Source organism: Gasterosteus aculeatus, chromosome 1 (genome assembly GCF_964276395.1).
Source record: "Gasterosteus aculeatus chromosome 1, fGasAcu3.hap1.1, whole genome shotgun sequence".
Lineage (NCBI taxonomy): Eukaryota > Metazoa > Chordata > Actinopteri > Perciformes > Gasterosteidae > Gasterosteus > Gasterosteus aculeatus.
Window position 1 is genome coordinate 8,832,464 of NC_135688.1, and position 19,059 is coordinate 8,851,522.

The window sequence follows — 19,059 nt, forward strand, 5'->3', positions numbered from 1 at the left end:
AAACATTCTGTTGTTTTTGACAAATGGAAAGAAGATTAGATTAAACATCAATAAAACTTCTCTGTCTATATAATCCAATTCATCTCTCTGTAATCAGGAGGAAAAGGCAGGTCATCATTATTCAAGCACAATTTAATTGTGTTATGCAGAGTCATCCTCCCATGTTTTGAATTTGAGATGCAAGAAATTCATTTTAAAAGCCTGTTCTGCTGACATCGCTTAGGACATTAACAGCCGTAAACTAACTAACTATCTTCTATGAGAGGTTTCGGTAATTTGATGATGAATTGGGGACGGTGACGTTTTCTTTCATATGGCAGTAGTTCTAATTTCCACTTTGCTCTCGGCTCTAGAAGGGAAGCAATAAGTACGCACTCCTGTCTTTTCATCCATCGAGCTGTGCTATGCCCCCCGATTAACAAATGAAGTTGAAAAGTTAAATACTCTGCCTCCTTGTCTATGTGGGGGCAGGTATTTGGTGAAATGTGTGACTTCCAGCAGCAGCAAAGACGATGATGACATACTAAGAATGAAAAGGTTTCAGTAACTATTCAGAAATAAACAGGCTAACGTGTAACTGGATGAAGCAGAAAGAATGGGACATTTCAATAGAATTAAATCAACATTAAACAAAGGGAAAATAACGTAATGTGTATTATGTTAAAACCATTTCTTTTTTTCTAACAAGAAATGAACCACAAACACACACACACACACACACACACACACACTCTCCCTCTTCTGTTCCATCCACTGATTTATGACACAACCGTCGGTCCACAAATGTCACTACTATCAATGCTGTTTAACATGTGTACACGTGCGGAGGGAGCAGGATTGGTACCTTGGTAATACTGCTGGGGGTAACCTCCTCCGTAACCAGGGGCCACCGGAGCGGCACCTGCCAAATATAAAAAGCAGTTACCATTGAGACACATTGACGGTAAAATGTTACCAGTGTGTAAACTGACAATATGTGGTTGACGCTTTAATATAACAATTAGTGTCGCCGGGAAATGTCGTAGCAGTAAACAGCAGGTTGATTGTGAATAAATAACCTATTGATTCATTCAGTGGTGACCTATTTTTCTGGACGACAACAATTATCCACCATTTGGCAAAGCTCAATTCTCTACTGGCAAATGAGGAAAGTTATTAAACCATCTGTGGGTCATGCATGTCTCGCAGACCAAATATCCCTCCGGCCAATGGGAGGAGGATTATGGCCGAGAGTTTTAATGCTCGTACGGTATCCGTGCAGCAGTGAGAGGAGGCTGAACTGTCGACTGTTGCCGTGTGATTACACTCATCCTCCCTGATGGGCGACGGAGGAGAGGAATCCTCGGAAGCTACACTGCCAAAGTTCAAAGTGTGCTGTGGACAGCTGAAGTCAAATGTGGGCCACATTAACCCTCTGTTAAGTTAGTTTAAAAATAAAAGAAGATTCATTCTACAGGCGCGAAGGAAATATCTAACACACGTGCGCCGCTGCTCACCTTGCTGATAAACACCGCCGGCTCCAAGATTACCGTAACCTGTTCAAAGGAAAAGCAAACGATCAAATCATGATAATGCGTCCATTCTTACAGTTTTGTAACTTATTATGCGTTTTGTGGGTCTATGGCTGTTGTCGTTTATCCCCCTGAAGTGATATTCAACCAGCGGCTCAGCTGACGTCACATTAACAACTTCATCCAAACGTCCTCTGGCAGAATTTTTGTGTTTCAGGGCAGGACCCTCTGGGGATTTGTGTTATCTGACACATAATCTATGCGTAAATTGTCCCCCGACAATCTACAGTGTTTGCCAACATCTGCTCAACTCAAGAGCTTTTCCAAATAACAAGACTTTCTGTATGTTTCCTTGTACCATAAGAATGACCGGCCTCTTACACTACCTGGTTTGGGTGGTTTAGCCCCACCAGCACCTCCCAGTCCGACCGCAGAAGGATAAGTCAGACCACCTGTCCCAAGAAAAAGAAAAGAGGCTTAGACACGGTGGTCAAGGCTCTTACGTGGTTCACCCATGGCCGTGCTGTAAGGAAAAACGGGGAAATGAAAACAATAGTGGATTTCCTTCATCAAGGCATCCAGCTGGTTTCTTTTTCCTGAAAATAATCCCCACACAGAAACTTATCAGCATGCCGGTCGGTTTCCGGGCACAGGAAGTGCAAATGTGATGGCATCTCCTGACCAACTGTCACTTTGAGCAGCGGGCGGAACGTTCTAGTATGACTGTAATAGTGGCGGCAGCCTCCCGTTCTCTCATACATACCCTGGCCATAACCATGTTGATATGGCCTGTATCCGCCTGAATCATGATGACAGAGAAAAGTAGCATTATTGTCTGGTTGATAAACGCATGTCCTACAGTTTGTGTCGGGGGCCGCCTCATCCAAAGAATGATTGAACCAATCTAATCGTGAAGAAAATACGCCTGACTTAAAAGAAAAAACAAGATTTATTTTTAATGAATGAGGGAATAAGTGTTAATGATTTAGGTTTCTCCATCACACAACAAATGTGTATAAAGTTTGCAGGGTGTAAAAAGGTTCACTTTGACGTAAAAAAATGAAATGTAGGTGGGTCCTAACCTTGATAACCTCCTGCCGCCAGTGGGATTCCTGCTCCTGCTCCACCTACAAAAAAAACAACAACGTGTGAGCCTACACATGGAAATGCCACATGACATGGTATCAGCACTATGAGGAACTGAAGCAAAGACAGAGTAGAAAGCACAGCCACAACAAGCCCAACCACAGATATAAATGTTTGTGGAAAAGGGAAACAGGCCTCCATAGGTTCCACTGAAGGGATATCCACCTCCGGCCGGACCAACACCTGCTCCTGCACCTACAGAGAAAAGGTGTTAAAGACTAAATGTTCATCCTCTGCAGCTACATCTACCTATTAGATCCTAAAAGAGGAATTTAATGCACATTATTATGTTATAGTAGGGCATAGTCATTGCAATTCAAGATTATTCATTTGTTTTAGTATTCGCCGCTGAGTTACATTAGTATATCATATGTATTGTAACTTTATCTTGATTGTGCTTTAACATATATTTTACCCCATGCAATATTTTTGACATTACCAGTGAATGTTTCTCGGTTTGTTTATTGTCTTATGTGGATGCAACCAGCAAAGCTCAGGGACTTTTATCTTGATATATAACATTTAGTTGGACTAAATGAAATGCAGGAAAAGCGCCTTGCATTAAGTCTTGAGTCAATCTCAGCTAAAATAGTGCAGAATAGCTAAAATACTGTACAACTGCAAACCTGCTGACTGATGACTGTTCCGTCTGTTGGAGGTGTAATTGGGTAGAGAAATGCCTGATGCAGCTTTTCCTAATATACTAACTGGCCTTTTTATCGATTCAAGTTGAGTCATTATCTGTCCAGACAGAATGTGCACAGTAAGGTAAATAGAGTGTGTGAAAGTGTGATTTATAACATTGAATAAGATAATTAAAACTGTATTAATAATGTCATTAGTTGTTATGATTTGGAGATTCTGCTGCAGTTTGTTTGCAGTAATACTAAATATTCAGGACCTATTTCAACAATAGATTTAATGTTGGTATTGTGGAATTACTAAAATCAAATACATGCATTGAAGGACACAAGAAAGACAAAGTAGGTTATGTATCAACAAAAGCATTGTTGAACAGATCAATGATGATGATTTGTTTGTTAGTCATCGTTACCTGGGAAGATTGGTTTCGGTGCTTTGCCACTTGAAACAACACCAACGCCTGAAAACAGAATTGCTAATGTTTTGTTATCACAAACCATCTCTGTTCACTGTCTTTGTCTCCGCCGGGAGGCCAGATGGATGTACTGTCTCACATTGAGGTTATTCAGTTAAGTTTGGCTTTTTAAATTGCAGATTGTATTCAGGAAGAATTTTCCAAATGTTAAAGAATGTGTGTAGTTTAAAAAAAAAGTGTGTTGTAGAACTGCAAGCTGAGTGTATTATTTGGTTCAGGGCTTTGGTACATAAGCTACACATTGTGGTCATTGTGACTCAAGCATCGGTGCATCATGTAAACAACATTTGAAAATTGTCATTTTCAAAGACAAACATGGCTTGAGGGCTAAACCGATCAGAGTTCTTCAGAGAACAAAGGTATAAATGTTGGCCTACCTCCAGGTTGGTGGCCTCCAGTTGCAACTAAAGAGGAGAGAACAACATTTGGCTAATTAATATAAATGAAAACAAAAAAGACAGAAACACACCCAAGACAAGTTCAAGTACTAAATATAGCATTAATACGACTAAGTGGTTCACGTTTCAACAGTAAATTTCCAAGACTTAAATGTGACGATGATTAAATCACTATTATTATTATTATTATGTATGATATAGAATTTTTGTATTATGATGCTACTATTACTACCATACATATAAATTACCTTTAACCATTTCTTTAAATGTATTTATTCAGGCTTTCTTTATATATGGAAATTACATGACCAGGTAAAAAATGAGATTAGTTGACAATTTGACGAATATTTGTTCCAAAGTAAGTCTCAGATATAAATAGATTGTTTACACCTACCATGCTGACCTTGGCCTGAAGAACCACCTAAAACACAAGTCCGAATTACATCAGTTAACATCCTGCATAAAATACGTGGGTAACTGAGAAAAATAGAGCAACATCATTGAGAAAAGTATCTACATTTTGTACAAATACTACAGAATATTGAACTATATTGTACATTTTCCCACTGTGGGACTAATAAAGGAATATCTTTCACGTGGGAAAAAATGTCTCTTACCACCAGAGGGAGCTGCAACTCCTGCTCCGCCTGCAACAAATAAATAAACAGTTGTTCATTTATCTATTGAATACAAGATGTTCAAAAATAGTAATTGTTGAGTTCGTTTGTTGTAAATCCCAACACAATATATTTTTAAACATACTTACCAACATTTGCGCCAGCTGTGAAATAACAAAAAGTGAGTTAAGTGCATTTTTAGCACATGATCAATAAAAACATTTTTTATGTAAAAACTACCACTAGACTAAATAATTCCACCAGAAACTGTCAAAAAGAAAATGATTATATTAGACATTAGATAAGCCATTGTCCGGAAATCACAGGTATCTAATGCATGAAAGTGATCAATCAAGCTCAGTGTTAGAGAGGGTTGGAAAAGTAGCCTAATGCAGAAAAAGAGAAATGTTTGATGGTTCTAATCCGAAAATGTAAGTTTGATACCGTAATATCTGGCCATATAAACTGTTTCATTCAGATTCATCCGTTGTGCTCTGAACAGGCGCAGTGAGCGACACAGCCACTGCTGGGCGGCTGTTAGCTAGAGGCGGTCGATAGCTGGTAGCACTAGCAGTGAAAACAACATGTGAGTTTTGTGTGCAGGAAATGGGGGAGAACATGTAGAGGGGATAGCTGATGGTACAGTACTGGTGCAGTAAGACGATGGTAGAGTGAATTTGCCAAATACAAGTGGGAATTGGCGCTTTCCCTCCCGTATTCCTTATGAAGCTGCGGCTAAAATATCACAGAAAAGGAAAATGAAGAGTATTGGCATTCAGCTGTACCTGGTTGGGGAGTTCCAGCGGGGCCTGCGTACACCGCTATAAAAGCAAATAAGTTAAAAACATACAAGATATGAAAAAAAAAATGTTCACCTAAGGAAATAAGAAACCGTATTCTCAGCTTTACCTGTCCCCAAGACAGCGGAACCGTCTGGACCACCACTGACGCCCGTACTTGGAGTAGCTCCTGGCACCGCGAGTCCCACTCCGGTGACTCCCCCTGAGGGTCACGCAGGAGGTCAGCTGACCGAGGCCACGGAACATTTGCTTCCAGGTAGAATTTCATCAGTAATGGTTCTAATGTGTCTGACTCCATTGACGCTGTTGGGAAATGTACCTCGCCTCGGTGAATGGAGGGGAGCGATCAGAGGAAGATTCAAATTCTCTGCTTTCGCTTCCTCTAAAATTCATTTATTTGTGTGCCACGGGTGAATGTGACCACCGAATGGAAACTCTGTCTGTCTGTCATTTATCAATCGCTGACGTTGCCTTGGCAATAATTCACAATATGGTTCCTCAAGGCAAATTGGTCCAATGTGGGTCGATAGAGCATAGTCTGGTACATCTTTTCAGAACATACTATCACTTTTTATGATGACAAAACATTGTACTTCTACTGAATTTCCATAAACATGTTGGATATTCAGTACCTCCTCCAGGTGCAACTCCTCCTGTACCTCCGAGTCCTCCTGTTTCCACCGCTGCTCCAGCTCCTCCTGTCACACCTAGTCGAGAAAAATAAAGCATGTTCAATTATTGTAAAACAGACAAATATTTTGTCTTACCTCTTATAATGTGTTGATTATGCACAAATGAATAAAATCGAAGTATGATATGGCAGAGTATTTCTGACTGTGTGATGTTTGTGTGCTTATTTATTATACCGTATTTAGCAGCTTTTGCTCCAGCAGAGTATTGTCCACCTCCTTGTCCTGGTACAAAACCAGGAACTACTCCTGTTCCTAAACCTGCTCCAGGTACTCCTGAAACCCCAACATTTGGTTTGAAAATTCAAACCGTACTATCTATATTAGTTCATTCCAGAAAACATGTCTCTAACTGTATTTTTTGTGCTCTTTTTACCGTATTTAGCAGCTTTTGCAGCAGCAGAGTATTGTCCACCTCCTTGTCCTGGTACAAAGCCAGGAACCACTCCGGCTCCTCCTGCTCCTCCTAAACCTGCTCCAACTCCTCCGGAAATTCCTTATTGATCGAAAGGGATGAGGTTTCGTGATAAGCTTACTTACTTCATACACTATTGCATGTGTCTGCATGTGAGCCTATTTATTATACCGTATTTAGCAGCTTTTGCAGCAGCAGAGTATTGTCCACCTCCTTGTCCTGGTACAAAGCCAGGAACCACTCTGGCTCCTCCTGCTCCTCCTGCTCCTCCTAAACCTGCTCCAACTCCTCCGGAAATTCCTTATTGATCGAAAAGGATGAGGTTTCATGATGAGCTTACTTACTTCATACACTATTGAATGTGTCTGCATGTGAGCCTATTTATTATACCGTATTTAGCAGCTTTTGCGGCAGCAGAGTATTGTCCACCTCCTTGTCCTGGTACAAAGCCAGGAACTACTCCTGCTCCTCCTGCTCCTAAACCTGCTCCAGGTACTCCTGAAACATTTAGTTTGAAAATATAAACCTTCCCATCTCAATTAGTTCATTGCAAGAGGCATGTCTCCAACTGTAATCTTTGACTTGAGATGACTCAGACGAGTATTCAAATACAATAACAGGAAACATCTTACCATACTTTGGCGGTTTAGCTCCAGCCCCATAACCTGCCGGGAGGCAACATTATGTTTGTGACTGACAATTCATTTGACAACATTTCCCAAAAGCAAAGCAGTAGAAAATCTCAATGTCCAGATCCTTTTTGGTAACTCCGATACGACAATTTGACCACTTACCTCCAAAGCTGCCGTAGCCGCCAGGAAGCACCTGCCCTGCTCCCCCCGGAACTCCGCCTCCTCCTAGGCCTGCTCCTGGGACTCCTGTTTGGGAATAAGTAAAGAAGGAATCTCTAATACACTTTCACGAAGGAAAGGTTCCAAATAACAGCTGTATAATCAAAACCAAATTAAATCCAGTATTAAGCATTTAAGGCGGTTTCCAAAACAGGTGATTGTAACATTGGATTTTATTGAGTAGGTGAAATAAGTCTTGTCACACATTATGTCATGGTAATCATGTGTGAAATTCTAAGTACCACAATCTCACCATATTTAGGAGGTTTAGCACCAGCCGCTAAAGCTGCGAAACAAAAAAAGATGGGGTTAAAACATGATCTTAGAATTTTGTCAAATCAAAATGGATGTGTAGATGAAAGGGCTGTGGGGCTCACATCCATATCCTGGTAAAAAGGGGACTCTTCCAGGAAATTGCCCTCCACTTGCACCACCACCGGGAACTACACCTGCACCCCCCGGGCCTGTAAAATAACCGTGAAATCATGCAAACTCGCGTAAATTACTTCTTGGATCAGTAGTTTTGGTCTCTAATACTTTTTTTTTACAGTGATTATTTCAGTTACCATATTTAGCAGCCTTAGCAGCAGCGGAGTATCCTCCACCTCCCAGGCCTCCTGCTCCTCCCAGTTGTCCTCCACCTCCCAGGCCTCCTGCTCCTCCCAGTTGTCCTCCACCTCCCAGTTGTCCTCCTGCTCCTCCCAGTTGTCCTCCACCTCCCAGGCCTCCTGCTCCTCCTAATGCCCCTGTGAGACATATTGTGGCATTTCTTAATATAGTCAATTTGGACTGAGTTCGAAGACAAACCAGTTTGTTGTATTTAGAACAGGGGTGTCAAACCCAATTTAGCTTCTGCTGCCTGGAGGAACAAGGTCGTCGATCCTGGTCGAACGCATGCGCTCACTTGCAGAGTGAGCCCCCCAGTGGACGCTTTAGGAGTAGCAGCTACTTTTATAGAAATGCAATTTATGTCTTTCTGTCATTTTCACACTTTTCACGCACTGGACCCCCCGGCGGGCCGGATCCGTCTCTCTCAGGCTCTGCATTTGAAACTGCACTTCAAAGATTGACCCCGCCCCCCAAAACATACATAGACCTATATATATAAATACATGACAGTCAGACCTTTGTTTGTGATCTGAACCCCTTTGTGTTCAATATGAGCCTTGTCTGACCACCTGGCCTTTGGTGTTATCTGACTCATTTCTGGATACAAGGAATCTGTGCTTAAACCTGAGATTAGACTGTAGTAGTTTTAAAATGACCATATTTAGCAGCTTTGGCAGCAGCTGAGTATCCTCCCGTTCCTCCCAGTCCTCCTGTTGCTCCAAATCCTCCTGTTCCTCCAAATCCGCCTGCACCTCCTAGTCCTCCTGTGGCAACTCCTATGGAAAACAAGATTATCTAATGAGCCTTTTTATGTAAAGCAAGCTGCACAGCTAAATACAATCCACACACCACACACAAGACAAATCATACGTATAGCTAATAGTTAATAGTAAAGTAGTTAAGAAGGCTACAGAGCATTATGTCAAGTCAAAAGAGGGCATATGATCAAGCCATTGATACACCATACCATATTTAGCGGCTTTGGCTGCTGGTGAATATCCACCAACCACTGGTGCACCTCCTGGTACTCCTCCTGGTACTCCTCCTGGTACTCTCCATGGTACTCCTCCTGGTACCCCCCCAGGGACCCCTCCTGGTACTCCTCCTGGTACCCCCCCTGGTACTCCTCCTGGTACTCCCCATGGTACCCCCCCTGGTACTCCTCCTGGTACTCCTCCTGGTACTCCCCATGGTACCCCACCTGGTACTCCTCCTGGTACTCCTCCTGGTAGTCCTCCAGGTCAGTGAGAGAGCTTCTATTAAACTTAACGTAATTTAATGTACCTTTCCACTACAGGAGGAGTTAATTAAAAAGATAGAAATGAAAAAAAAGGATTTTGAATAAGGTTCAGCAAAAAAAAATGAAAGTTCTCACCATATTTAGCAGCTTTGGAACCAACTCCATATCCCACTGGAAAATATGCATGATAATGTTTTATACTATGGTATGTGAAAAAAAAAACGTTTCCATCATGACACCGTCAACATGGCTAAAGACTTTTAGTTTGTGTTTTTTTTTTATACCTCCTGGCACCTGCCCCGGAGACACCCCTCTAACACCACCACCGACACCGCCGACACCACCTCCAACACCACCACCGACACCACCTCCAAAACCACCACCGACACCTCCGACAGCCCCAAAACCTGCAGAAGAGGGCATGGACTAATATGATCGCTACTAATGCATCGCTACTTGTCCTGGTAATGAGTGTGGTAGTCTACCATATTTGGCAGCTTTAGCCTGAGCAGGTGAGATGGCCCCAGACCCCACACCTGTACAAAATAATGTTAATATTAAGCAATACTGATGTTGGCAAGTTCCAAAGTTCAGGATTACTTCCTATAGTTTGTTGCTATGGAGGATTTATGCTAATTTAGTTGGTAATAGTTTAGCTTCATCACATATTAATAATATTAGTGATTTCATTTGTTAACTTAATCATTGTTGTCCTTTATAATAAATATATAGATGACAGTGACACTGGATTATTTATCAAGAGTGCTGCTTAACATGTGATGTTCACCTCTATCAAACAGTCCCCAAAAGTCACATTTCACCGTGGTTTATGTCTATGTATTTTATTTTTCACCATCCCCAAATTCTATTCCTGTTGTGGAATAATCTATTTGGCCACGAGGGGGCTAATATTGCTAGAGGCCTTTTGCTTTAGTTTTTAAATGTCGTTTGTTGGACATCATACCTCCTGGCACCTGCCCTGGATACAGTCCACCAGCTCCAGCAACGCCTTGACCACCTGCCGAACCTGGAAGAGAGAGCACAGACCTTCACGGACCACCCAACTGTTATTTATTTCATGATACAGAAGAATTGACTTTATAATGAATGTCGTGAGCTACCATATTTGGCGGCTTTAGCCTGAGCAGGTGAGATGCCCCCAGGTCCCACTCCTACAGAGAGGATGTACGAAACATACTTTGTAATATTTCCTCCCTCACTATTCCATATCAATATTGAACTGGTAAAAACACACACCAGTTCCAGCAGGGTATCCGGGCCTCGAGGCAGGGCCTCCTACTCCTGCCGTGAGTCCAGGGCCAACATTTCCAAAGCCGTAACCTGAAACGTCATAACATGAAAGATCATTCATCATTGAGCAGAACAGTCATACAACATTTTTCATAACACTTTAAAGAGTTATTTTTACCAAAAGGCAGTTTTCCACCTCCAGGTTTTGCTCCGTAGCCACCTTTAGAGGAACAAAAAGCATTTGAGAGATCGACGAGCCAGAATGATTCAGTGCACACAGATGAACATTATGCAACAAGGCGTTGAAGTCAATACAAGAAGTGAAAATAGGTAAGCTGTGTTTGGATAGTAATTCTGAAATGTAAAACATACCAGATTCTCCAGATGTCAAAATATAAAAACCCACATTGCATATACCAAAGACAATAAGATCAGTAAAAGTCTTTCTGCTGTAAGAATTTCCATCTTTCTTATTTGAACTAAAAAGTTTAACTTCCTAAGTTATAGATCCAAATCACACCTTGCACTTTGGGGGTTTTGAGGGGATATCCGTGGAACACACCGGGCTGCATTGGCCCACCGTACCCGCGGCCTCCTGAGACAGAATAAATCAATTTAGATCCTAAGCAGTTAATAACAATAATACTGACACATGTATTCAAATACACCAATAATCAGAGATAACTTTACCTTGTACTGGACCACCTTGTCCTCCCCCTACAACTGCATAAAATAAATCACATATTGCAGTCAGACAGAAGTGACACTCATTGACAGTCACTCATTGACTCATTGACTCAGTGACAGTCACTATTTTAGCCTCATGTTTTCTCAAGGTTGTTCTTCTTCTATACAACATGAATTTAACTGAATTACATTTTCATTCATTCATTCAGTCCAAAATCACAAATTTGCCTTACAGGGATTTAGAATCTTTATAACAACCAAACATCATTGGTCCCAGAACCCTCACATTCACCCATTTATCTATATCAATCAACCAATGAATTGATTTATCAATATCTAACTATAGATCTAGAGATATATACATGAAAAGATTATTCTATGTAGAACTTGCTTTGCTGCGATCTTCAAATTGTTAACATGTATAAAGAATACAATCAATCAAAAATCAATTAAAATGAATATAGCAATATTACAAGTGGTAATCAATGTCAAATCAAGAAATTCAAAATTCATCATGATGACAATTTGCTATCTGACCTGACTTGGGATTTAGGTTAGTTCCTATGGCAACACCAGGCAGAACGCCACGTCCGCCAAACCCTGAAGGAGCCATGGACAACCCCCGAACCCCCACAGGAAAAGACCCATTAAATCCCTGCAGTCATTAACTGTAGAAGCATTAAGCAACAATGAAAATGTTAACAAACAGTGGGAAATAATGTGAATCCAACAAGACAAACCTTGTCCTGGCACCAGTCCACCTTGGTAAAGTCCAGGCACGCCCACACCTGCCAAAGCCAATGAGAGACTGATACTTCCCTTCCACATACACATACAAAAGTGAGACAGATCTGGACTGAATGGACGGCAAAAATCTGTTTATTTAAGTATTTATCAAAAAATCATTCAATCGCTATGTCAAATCTGTGCCACAAAAATAATCAGTCAGGATGCAGCAAAGCCAGGTGAGGCGCTGCAAAGATACAGAAAATATATTTTCTGTAAATTTGATTGATACTTCTGCATCATGGGCTCATTTTTTAAAATAATTTCTTTGCTGCTTTTATAATATTTTATTTTATCATATGACTGAAATCCTCTGGAAGAGATGATCATTTTGGATGTTTGATTTTAAAAAGAGCATTTTTTGCTGCTTCTTTATTACTTCTTAGAACATCAAACCTATAACCCCAAATAACAGGAATATAGACAGGCTGGTGTATGTAGGCACGTATAATGTATATACTACAAATCCACACTTTCACAAACTACCATGTATGTGTGTTTTCTGTTGTTCAATGAATCCATGCCCAATTAACCACATCAAATAAACTCTCTGAAGTGCAACGATGTGATTTATTGCCCCCTCTGACACATGAAATAGTATTTTAATTCATTTGATGTGGCTATGCTGCATCGACTGCATCCCGTCTGTCTTCAGCCTTTTTAATTCATTGTTGAGTCTACAAAACCTGGCACTTTGGCAGCTTTCTTTCCAGCCCCGGCCCCACCTCCTCCTTGAAGGCCTGTCTGAGGAATAACAGGCACTGAAAAAACACATTTAAACTCTATATTAGGAAAAGTACCATTCGCAGCCCAAAAGGGCTCTTTGTCTAAGAAATTATTCATGTCACATACTGACAAAGAGCTAATTTGCGGTAGTAGATTTTAGTCCTCCTAAAGCATAAAGTGGAAATATTAAATGGAAGCCGTGTTTCAAGTCCCTGTGAGGCAGAAATCACAGACGAACATGAAAAAGTGCAAAATGACAAATAAAGATTGATGTTTGGTGCGTGTTGTGTGTCTTGCCTCCAGCAGGCACTGCGGCTCCAGTTCCTAAGCCTCCAGTCCCTGTTTGAGAATTAAATCCATGGACAAAAGTACAGAATGTAACCAATTCCATTCAGTTTCAGGTCTCCTTACAACACAAGTATTCAAGTGTTGAACACCTCATGGCCACTAGAGGGCCCTGTGAGGCTGAAACAGGTGAGTGGCTCGTGCCAGACTTGATCTCCTCTGCAGGTAGTTTGATTCTTAGACTCACCATCGTATTAAGAGCAGCTATTCTGTCTCTATAAATCTGTCATTACCCGATGATCAAAAGCAACATGGCTGATTTATAATCTAATCAGGGGGGGCGGGGCAGCCAGCCCGAATGGCATTTGCCTCATCAAATGCCTAATTTCTTTGGCTATCCCTTCATAGAGTAAATGAACCGCTTCACTTGTAAGGGAGTTTGGCAGCAGAATAAAGCACATTAGTTTGTTTGTTTAAATCTTTCTGCTTATATTTTTTAATCTTAAACCCCTTGTAACTTGCTGGAGAAACATTGCATGCTGCCTTGAAGTATGTGGCCCCAGAAGTTTTGGTGAGGGAATCTTTTGTTTTAAAATGTGTCATGAATGATTTCAAGAAACTGCAATTTTGTCATGTCCAACTAATAATTTAGACCAAGCTCTTAGGCATAGAACAGCACTGGCCCTACGATGGGATGAGATTAAACGAAATGTACATGTGTTAGCCAGACTTTACAGGACTTTACAGGATATTATTGGTCATGTGCTGCACCTCTTTTAGCAGCCTTCTGTCCAGCTCCTGGGAAAAAGCCCCCTGTGCCGCCACCATATCCGCCATAACCACCTAAATGAAACCAAGGGGAAAAAAGATCAGTGAGGATAACATTTTTTGCTGTAATAGAGAAAATATAATGTTCTAAACTTCCGTCAACCAAATGTTCATTGTCACCTCCTCCGTAGCCTCCAGCTCCCAGGCCACCAACTCCAACACCACCGGCTCCTAGATTGCCATAACCTGGATGGGGAAGAAGGGCGGGGAGTATAGTTTGAAGGAAATGGAAGGAGAATTGGAAGGAGAATTACTGTACAAACTGTAGAAAGGGGGGGGGGGGTCAAAGAAAAGACGCATAGACGTTCCTGTTGTGGATTTAATTAGTCACTGCTGATTCAATCATAAATTATCCGTCCATTAACCAAAAATAAACAAAAGACAAAACGTAAAAAGTAGGTAGAGTCACAGTGTCAACACTGGAGAGAGCAATCGGTTATTCCCAAGACCAAAATCCTTAAACTATGACCTGACACTTAATTAGTTATATCCGCGCTTTGGGTTCTGAGAACCACACAATATGAGGCTAAAGAGGTAAACAAAACTAAATTAAGTAGGTGCCCAAATGTCCAGACAAACATATTATGAATAAGGTGTAGATATAGAATATTTTTCAGAGTTCACTGGGTCTATAAGGACAAAATGAGTGATGTCGGGATATGATTCAAATTATATTTATTAAGTGGATCACTGTCGAAGTGTTCCTATTTTCCAGGCATGTGACTCCATGTTGTAAAACATGTCAGGCAAATGACTCTCTGAGTAGAAATTATCGGGGTTCTATTGACAGAAGCGAGCTGAACAAGTTCCCCCCTGTTCAGCGATGAACATGCTGGACCAATAAATGTTTCTGAAACAAAAGTATACCAGAACACTGCCAGCAGGCGAGTCCGGCAAGGAACTTGTTTTCATCCACACTCATAAGCCAAAATATCTGTGGTGAGAACAAGTGAGCATGGGAATAAAGCTGACCATGGGAGTGGGGCGGATGGTGGGAGGTGGGGGGGATGAGATTGGAGGGCGAGAGCTTTGAGTCCTTCAATCTGCAGGGTGCAGGTGATGACGAAGAGGAGGAATGTGCCGGGGGAGACAGATAGAAAGTTGGAAGGGTGGAGTTTCATGACCTGGCCCAGTCAAAACAAATGCAGGCATTGCTCCTGCCAAGAGCTTGGCCAACAGACTGAGCATGCAAACGCGAGCACAGATGCTAAACTAAGCGTCCTTGCAATAATCCGTCTTCTTCAAAGCTCCCAGCTCCACTCTACTCGATTGCTCAACCATCTCCAGATGCACCTTGAAGTAATACAAACACTAATCAATTCTTATGTGAATCAGACTGATCAGGGACTTTCCATTTTCCTGTCTTTTATATTGACACAAGGAAGCTGTTTTATTTGCTTGATTTTTGTCAGAGCTTCACATACCATAAAAAAAACCAAGATAGTTTAAATAAAATATGGACCACTGCTTTTATTCGGAAACTTAAAACAACTGGCTTGTCTGGCTTGAAATGGTCCTTTAGGACTGTGCTGTCTGGTCTGGCTTTCAGATTACAAGAATGTGGCATGAGGTGAATGCGTTTTGTCGTTCCATCATCTGGCCCACCTACAGTTTCATGTACACGACCCGACCTGGCTTCAGGCAGCAAGCTCCGTGTCCACCAGCGCGTTCAGCTCAGCTCTCCGGTGTGAGATCAGGAGAAAATAAAACGCCCTCAAGTAACAAAAACTACTTGGGAGGTTGTGTATTTTCAAGATCAAAATTTCAAGGACACGCTAACCAAATCTGCACCGTTGCTGGTTTGGCTTCAACTGGTTGTGTATTGGGAGTAGGGTTGAGTCTATTTATGCCATCCTGTCCACCCAAACAAGCGTTTGCTATCGCTACAGAACGTCAAACCGACCCCAATTATTGTTGTCAAGAGCCACACGCATAGAATGTCTGGACCACGAGCGTGATATTGAATCATCACTTTTCTTTGATGCTGCGCCCAGTTTCTGGTTGATTACTGACACGCTGAAGGATTTCCGTCCACCAGTGTAGTGGCTTGCTTTATCTTTGAATCAATCTCTGAATACAAGATGGTGAGGACATAAACCCAATCCTGCACAGGAGGGACTCAGGGTCAAGGCGATTGAATGGTAAGTGATGCGAAACTGCAATGCATCATAGTTTCCTCCATTTAGATCTGAAGTTAAAAAAAAGTGTGTCAGACACATGGCTCGCTAGCCGGATTCCATCCACAGCTGCACATCGACACCAGCACACCTGCAGATTGTCGGGGATACATTTGGACTGGTGTGGCAGTGGATATCGATTCGTGGTGGCTTGCTATAGATATGATCTCAGTAAGACAAGCTGGACCGTCTCTGACGAAGAAGGAGTCTCGATCTTGGAGGAAGGAAATTTAGAGACAGGCTGCCATATTGGTTTCCTCCTCCTGTACCTTCTGCATCCGTATTTAAATCTGGCGCTGGACTAAAACTGGCCTGACGGCGTGACTAGCGCGACATGTTTGTCAAGGATTTGAGCCAGTGAGAACAAACATATCTGGTTTCAATCTCAAAAGCTAAAAAATCTTGCTCGTGCTCCATTGGGGTTAGGTAAAATAATCCTCTGTTACAGAACCAGAGGAGCACAAGAGACATTCATCAAAACATTGTCTTCGGGCTGTCTGTCTCTTTCTCTTATCTGCCCGTCTCTCCGTGCTTTTTATGTTTTTCTGTCTCTTTCCTCTCCAGAAGGTGTGAAGGAGTTGCGCCAACCAGACGTGAGGTGCTAACAGACGCAACCAAAGGAGGCCCAACGTGAGAGGTGAATTCCATCTCGTCCCTTTTTCTCCCCCTCTCCCCATTTCTCTACTTTGTGGACCTGCTGGTCCGGGTGAAGGGTTTAATTTAAGAGAGAATTCCATGGCAAAGATCCACCGTAACAGACGGCAAACCCTTGGAAAGTAAACTTTGGAGCTGGAGCTCTGGAATGTCTAGAAGCATTTTTGTGATTCGTTTCTCACCGCTTTACTCTTTTTAGCTCATATTTAATCAGGCAGACTGTCTAAGAACAAATGTTTATTTTCTGAAAAGCCACGGGACACTGAAAGCATTAGAGCCACAGAAAACCCAAACACTGGATTTGCTATTCAGACCATCATCATAAATATTGTAAGGTACAGCTGCAACAAGCGGCATGATATTGCAGTGCAAATACTGCCATACAGTAATGGAAGATTGTCCACATAAAGTCATCTTCAAAGGCGCCCTGGAGGCCTCCGGTGGATCAGCATTTTACTGTAATTGGCAAGAAGGTTCTTTTTTTCGGATCTGGTTCCACATACAATTCCCCTTTGAAAGCAAATACCCGCCAGTGTGTCCTTCACCGCTATGACACCACATTTTCATCCGTATCAAATCATCCCACTGTTCTAATTCCCAGTTGCTGGATGGATTGCAGCCTTACGAGGTGACGCAGGACAAGCTGGATCAAGCAGAATGATGCAAGGTGCTGCAGTGATTCCAGATCGCGTGAGACAAGGGGACACATTCAATCTCTCCTTACCCCCCCCCCGCCCCCCATCGTTCTCCTCTGACCTCCCCCTCCGCCTTGTCACTTCCAGGTTGCCTGTGTCAGTCACAGGCACCGAGCTGTGAAAAGCTCAACCAGTCACATGCTGGTCTAATTAACCCACACTTAAAAAAAGGCCACACAACGGTACGTACAAGCGTCACCCGCTCCCTGGCTGGCGTGAGCCAGCTGACTTTGGCGGCGAGCCTTTTATTGTTTTCCGCTTTCCTTTTCCATGGAGTCATCGACACTATCGAGGAGAGGTCCCAAAGCCTCGGCCCCTCTCTTTGCCAGATGACGCCGAGTGCACAACTGTCAGAGCTGCTAGAGACAAACAAGGAAAGGGTATCAGGTCTCCTGATATTATAACACGTTTGCTTTTGGGGCAGTGTTCAGATCCAAATCACTGTGGTCATTGTTGGTAGGGATCGTCACTTAAACATTAAAACTGTTGTGTTATGTTGTAGTCCCCTTAAAGATGAAACAGCTTCAGAAGGTCTCATCAACCCACACACTTTGGCATGAGAACACATACATCATCTCTGAGGGGTCTCGCAATCGGCCCCAAATGAATGCTGTAACCATTACACACCAGTTAGATTACAACTACTGAAGGTGGCTTTACCCACTGACGTCCGTGCACGTCTGACTTCCCCAGCCTGAGTTTGTGTGAGACTCCTGCCTCAACAAACACGTGCTTTGTATTGAAAACCATCAGCTGGAAGAACTTTACCGCTGTCTCTTGATTCAGACTGCGGTAATTTATACACCACGCAGCATACCTGCTGCAGTTTGTGATGTCATTGTTTGAGCTACAAGTCACAAAAAGCTGAAACGAGCTACGCTGTAAGCTTTTAAGTTCATTCTCAAGGAAAGTCACAATCACTCTGCCGAGACAAAGCCCCTTAAGCTGTCCGAAGAGCATGTTGTGTCCCTAACCCAGAGCTCATACCATCACCCATTTCAGCTTAGCGCACACACGCACACCAGTGTACTGTAAAGCCACCTGAGGGGTGCCGAACACACTGCAAGCATTAAAGTAAACAGTAGTACACAGAGTGCGCACTGATTTCTAACAGGTATGTTCCCCACCCCAAGAAGTGCAAATGATGCATTGGGCCAGAAAAACGGTCAACAAACACAGCCACGGTTGTGTAAAGTTGGCCGAGGGTGTTTCCTCCCCAGATGGTCCACATGTGCATGTAACTGTAACTCACAGGAACACGTCTCTGACAACTCAGGGTTGCGACTCGTGTTCAACAGGTCGGCTCGACTCACAACAAGCACATTGAAACGCTGACGTTGGTTCCACTGAGTGAGCCTTAAAAGCATTTAATGCACACGTTGTGTACCTTTGTGTATCTTTGTACAGCCACCTGACATTTGCATGCTCTACAAAGGACAACAAGTGGAAATTAAATTTCTATTGACAGCAGGAAGAATTGTACATAAGTAAAAACAGTTTTTACAGGTCTATTAATTTAGCGGCAGCAGCTTGGGATGAGTGTTGAGAAATCTAAATCCATTATGGCTCCACTGTGC

The 19,059-nt window shown here is 42.4% G+C and overlaps 1 protein-coding gene across 8 annotated transcripts in view; it reads right to left on the reverse strand.

Moving 5' to 3' along the window:
* elna (elastin a) overlaps nucleotides 1-19,059 on the reverse strand; it is a 41,323-nt gene that overhangs the window by 2,866 nt on the left and 19,398 nt on the right. Inside the window, exons 6-46 of one of the 8 annotated variants that reach the window (XM_078098246.1) lie at nucleotides 14,077-14,142; nucleotides 13,900-13,971; nucleotides 13,141-13,182; nucleotides 12,804-12,878; nucleotides 12,072-12,119; nucleotides 11,869-11,931; nucleotides 11,335-11,367; nucleotides 11,165-11,239; nucleotides 10,823-10,864; nucleotides 10,651-10,734; nucleotides 10,515-10,565; nucleotides 10,358-10,420; nucleotides 9,879-9,929; nucleotides 9,678-9,800; nucleotides 9,529-9,564; nucleotides 9,355-9,387; nucleotides 9,121-9,318; nucleotides 8,810-8,929; nucleotides 8,111-8,290; nucleotides 7,922-8,008; nucleotides 7,798-7,830; nucleotides 7,488-7,571; nucleotides 7,326-7,358; nucleotides 7,084-7,191; nucleotides 6,865-6,993; nucleotides 6,655-6,774; nucleotides 6,456-6,554; nucleotides 6,222-6,296; nucleotides 5,699-5,791; nucleotides 5,575-5,610; nucleotides 4,939-4,953; nucleotides 4,790-4,819; nucleotides 4,567-4,593; nucleotides 4,152-4,178; nucleotides 3,712-3,759; nucleotides 2,793-2,852; nucleotides 2,594-2,638; nucleotides 2,275-2,310; nucleotides 1,898-1,963; nucleotides 1,497-1,535; nucleotides 845-901 (exon numbers count right to left, since the gene is read on the reverse strand). In XM_078098246.1, coding sequence (XP_077954372.1) covers nucleotides 845-901; nucleotides 1,497-1,535; nucleotides 1,898-1,963; nucleotides 2,275-2,310; nucleotides 2,594-2,638; nucleotides 2,793-2,852; nucleotides 3,712-3,759; nucleotides 4,152-4,178; nucleotides 4,567-4,593; nucleotides 4,790-4,819; nucleotides 4,939-4,953; nucleotides 5,575-5,610; nucleotides 5,699-5,791; nucleotides 6,222-6,296; nucleotides 6,456-6,554; nucleotides 6,655-6,774; nucleotides 6,865-6,993; nucleotides 7,084-7,191; nucleotides 7,326-7,358; nucleotides 7,488-7,571; nucleotides 7,798-7,830; nucleotides 7,922-8,008; nucleotides 8,111-8,290; nucleotides 8,810-8,929; nucleotides 9,121-9,318; nucleotides 9,355-9,387; nucleotides 9,529-9,564; nucleotides 9,678-9,800; nucleotides 9,879-9,929; nucleotides 10,358-10,420; nucleotides 10,515-10,565; nucleotides 10,651-10,734; nucleotides 10,823-10,864; nucleotides 11,165-11,239; nucleotides 11,335-11,367; nucleotides 11,869-11,931; nucleotides 12,072-12,119; nucleotides 12,804-12,878; nucleotides 13,141-13,182; nucleotides 13,900-13,971; nucleotides 14,077-14,142 — 2,802 coding nt within the window. Of the gene's footprint in view, nucleotides 1-844; nucleotides 902-1,496; nucleotides 1,536-1,897; nucleotides 1,964-2,274; nucleotides 2,311-2,593; nucleotides 2,639-2,792; nucleotides 2,853-3,711; nucleotides 3,760-4,151; nucleotides 4,179-4,566; nucleotides 4,594-4,789; nucleotides 4,820-4,938; nucleotides 4,954-5,574; nucleotides 5,611-5,698; nucleotides 5,792-6,221; nucleotides 6,297-6,455; nucleotides 6,555-6,654; nucleotides 6,775-6,864; nucleotides 6,994-7,083; nucleotides 7,192-7,325; nucleotides 7,359-7,487; nucleotides 7,572-7,797; nucleotides 7,831-7,921; nucleotides 8,009-8,110; nucleotides 8,291-8,809; nucleotides 8,930-9,120; nucleotides 9,388-9,528; nucleotides 9,565-9,677; nucleotides 9,801-9,878; nucleotides 9,930-10,357; nucleotides 10,421-10,514; nucleotides 10,566-10,650; nucleotides 10,735-10,822; nucleotides 10,865-11,164; nucleotides 11,240-11,334; nucleotides 11,368-11,868; nucleotides 11,932-12,071; nucleotides 12,120-12,803; nucleotides 12,879-13,140; nucleotides 13,183-13,899; nucleotides 13,972-14,076; nucleotides 14,143-19,059 lie in introns of all 8 variants that reach the window. The other 7 variants (XM_078098244.1, XM_078098243.1, XM_078098248.1 and 4 more) reach the window with 7 other exon arrangements.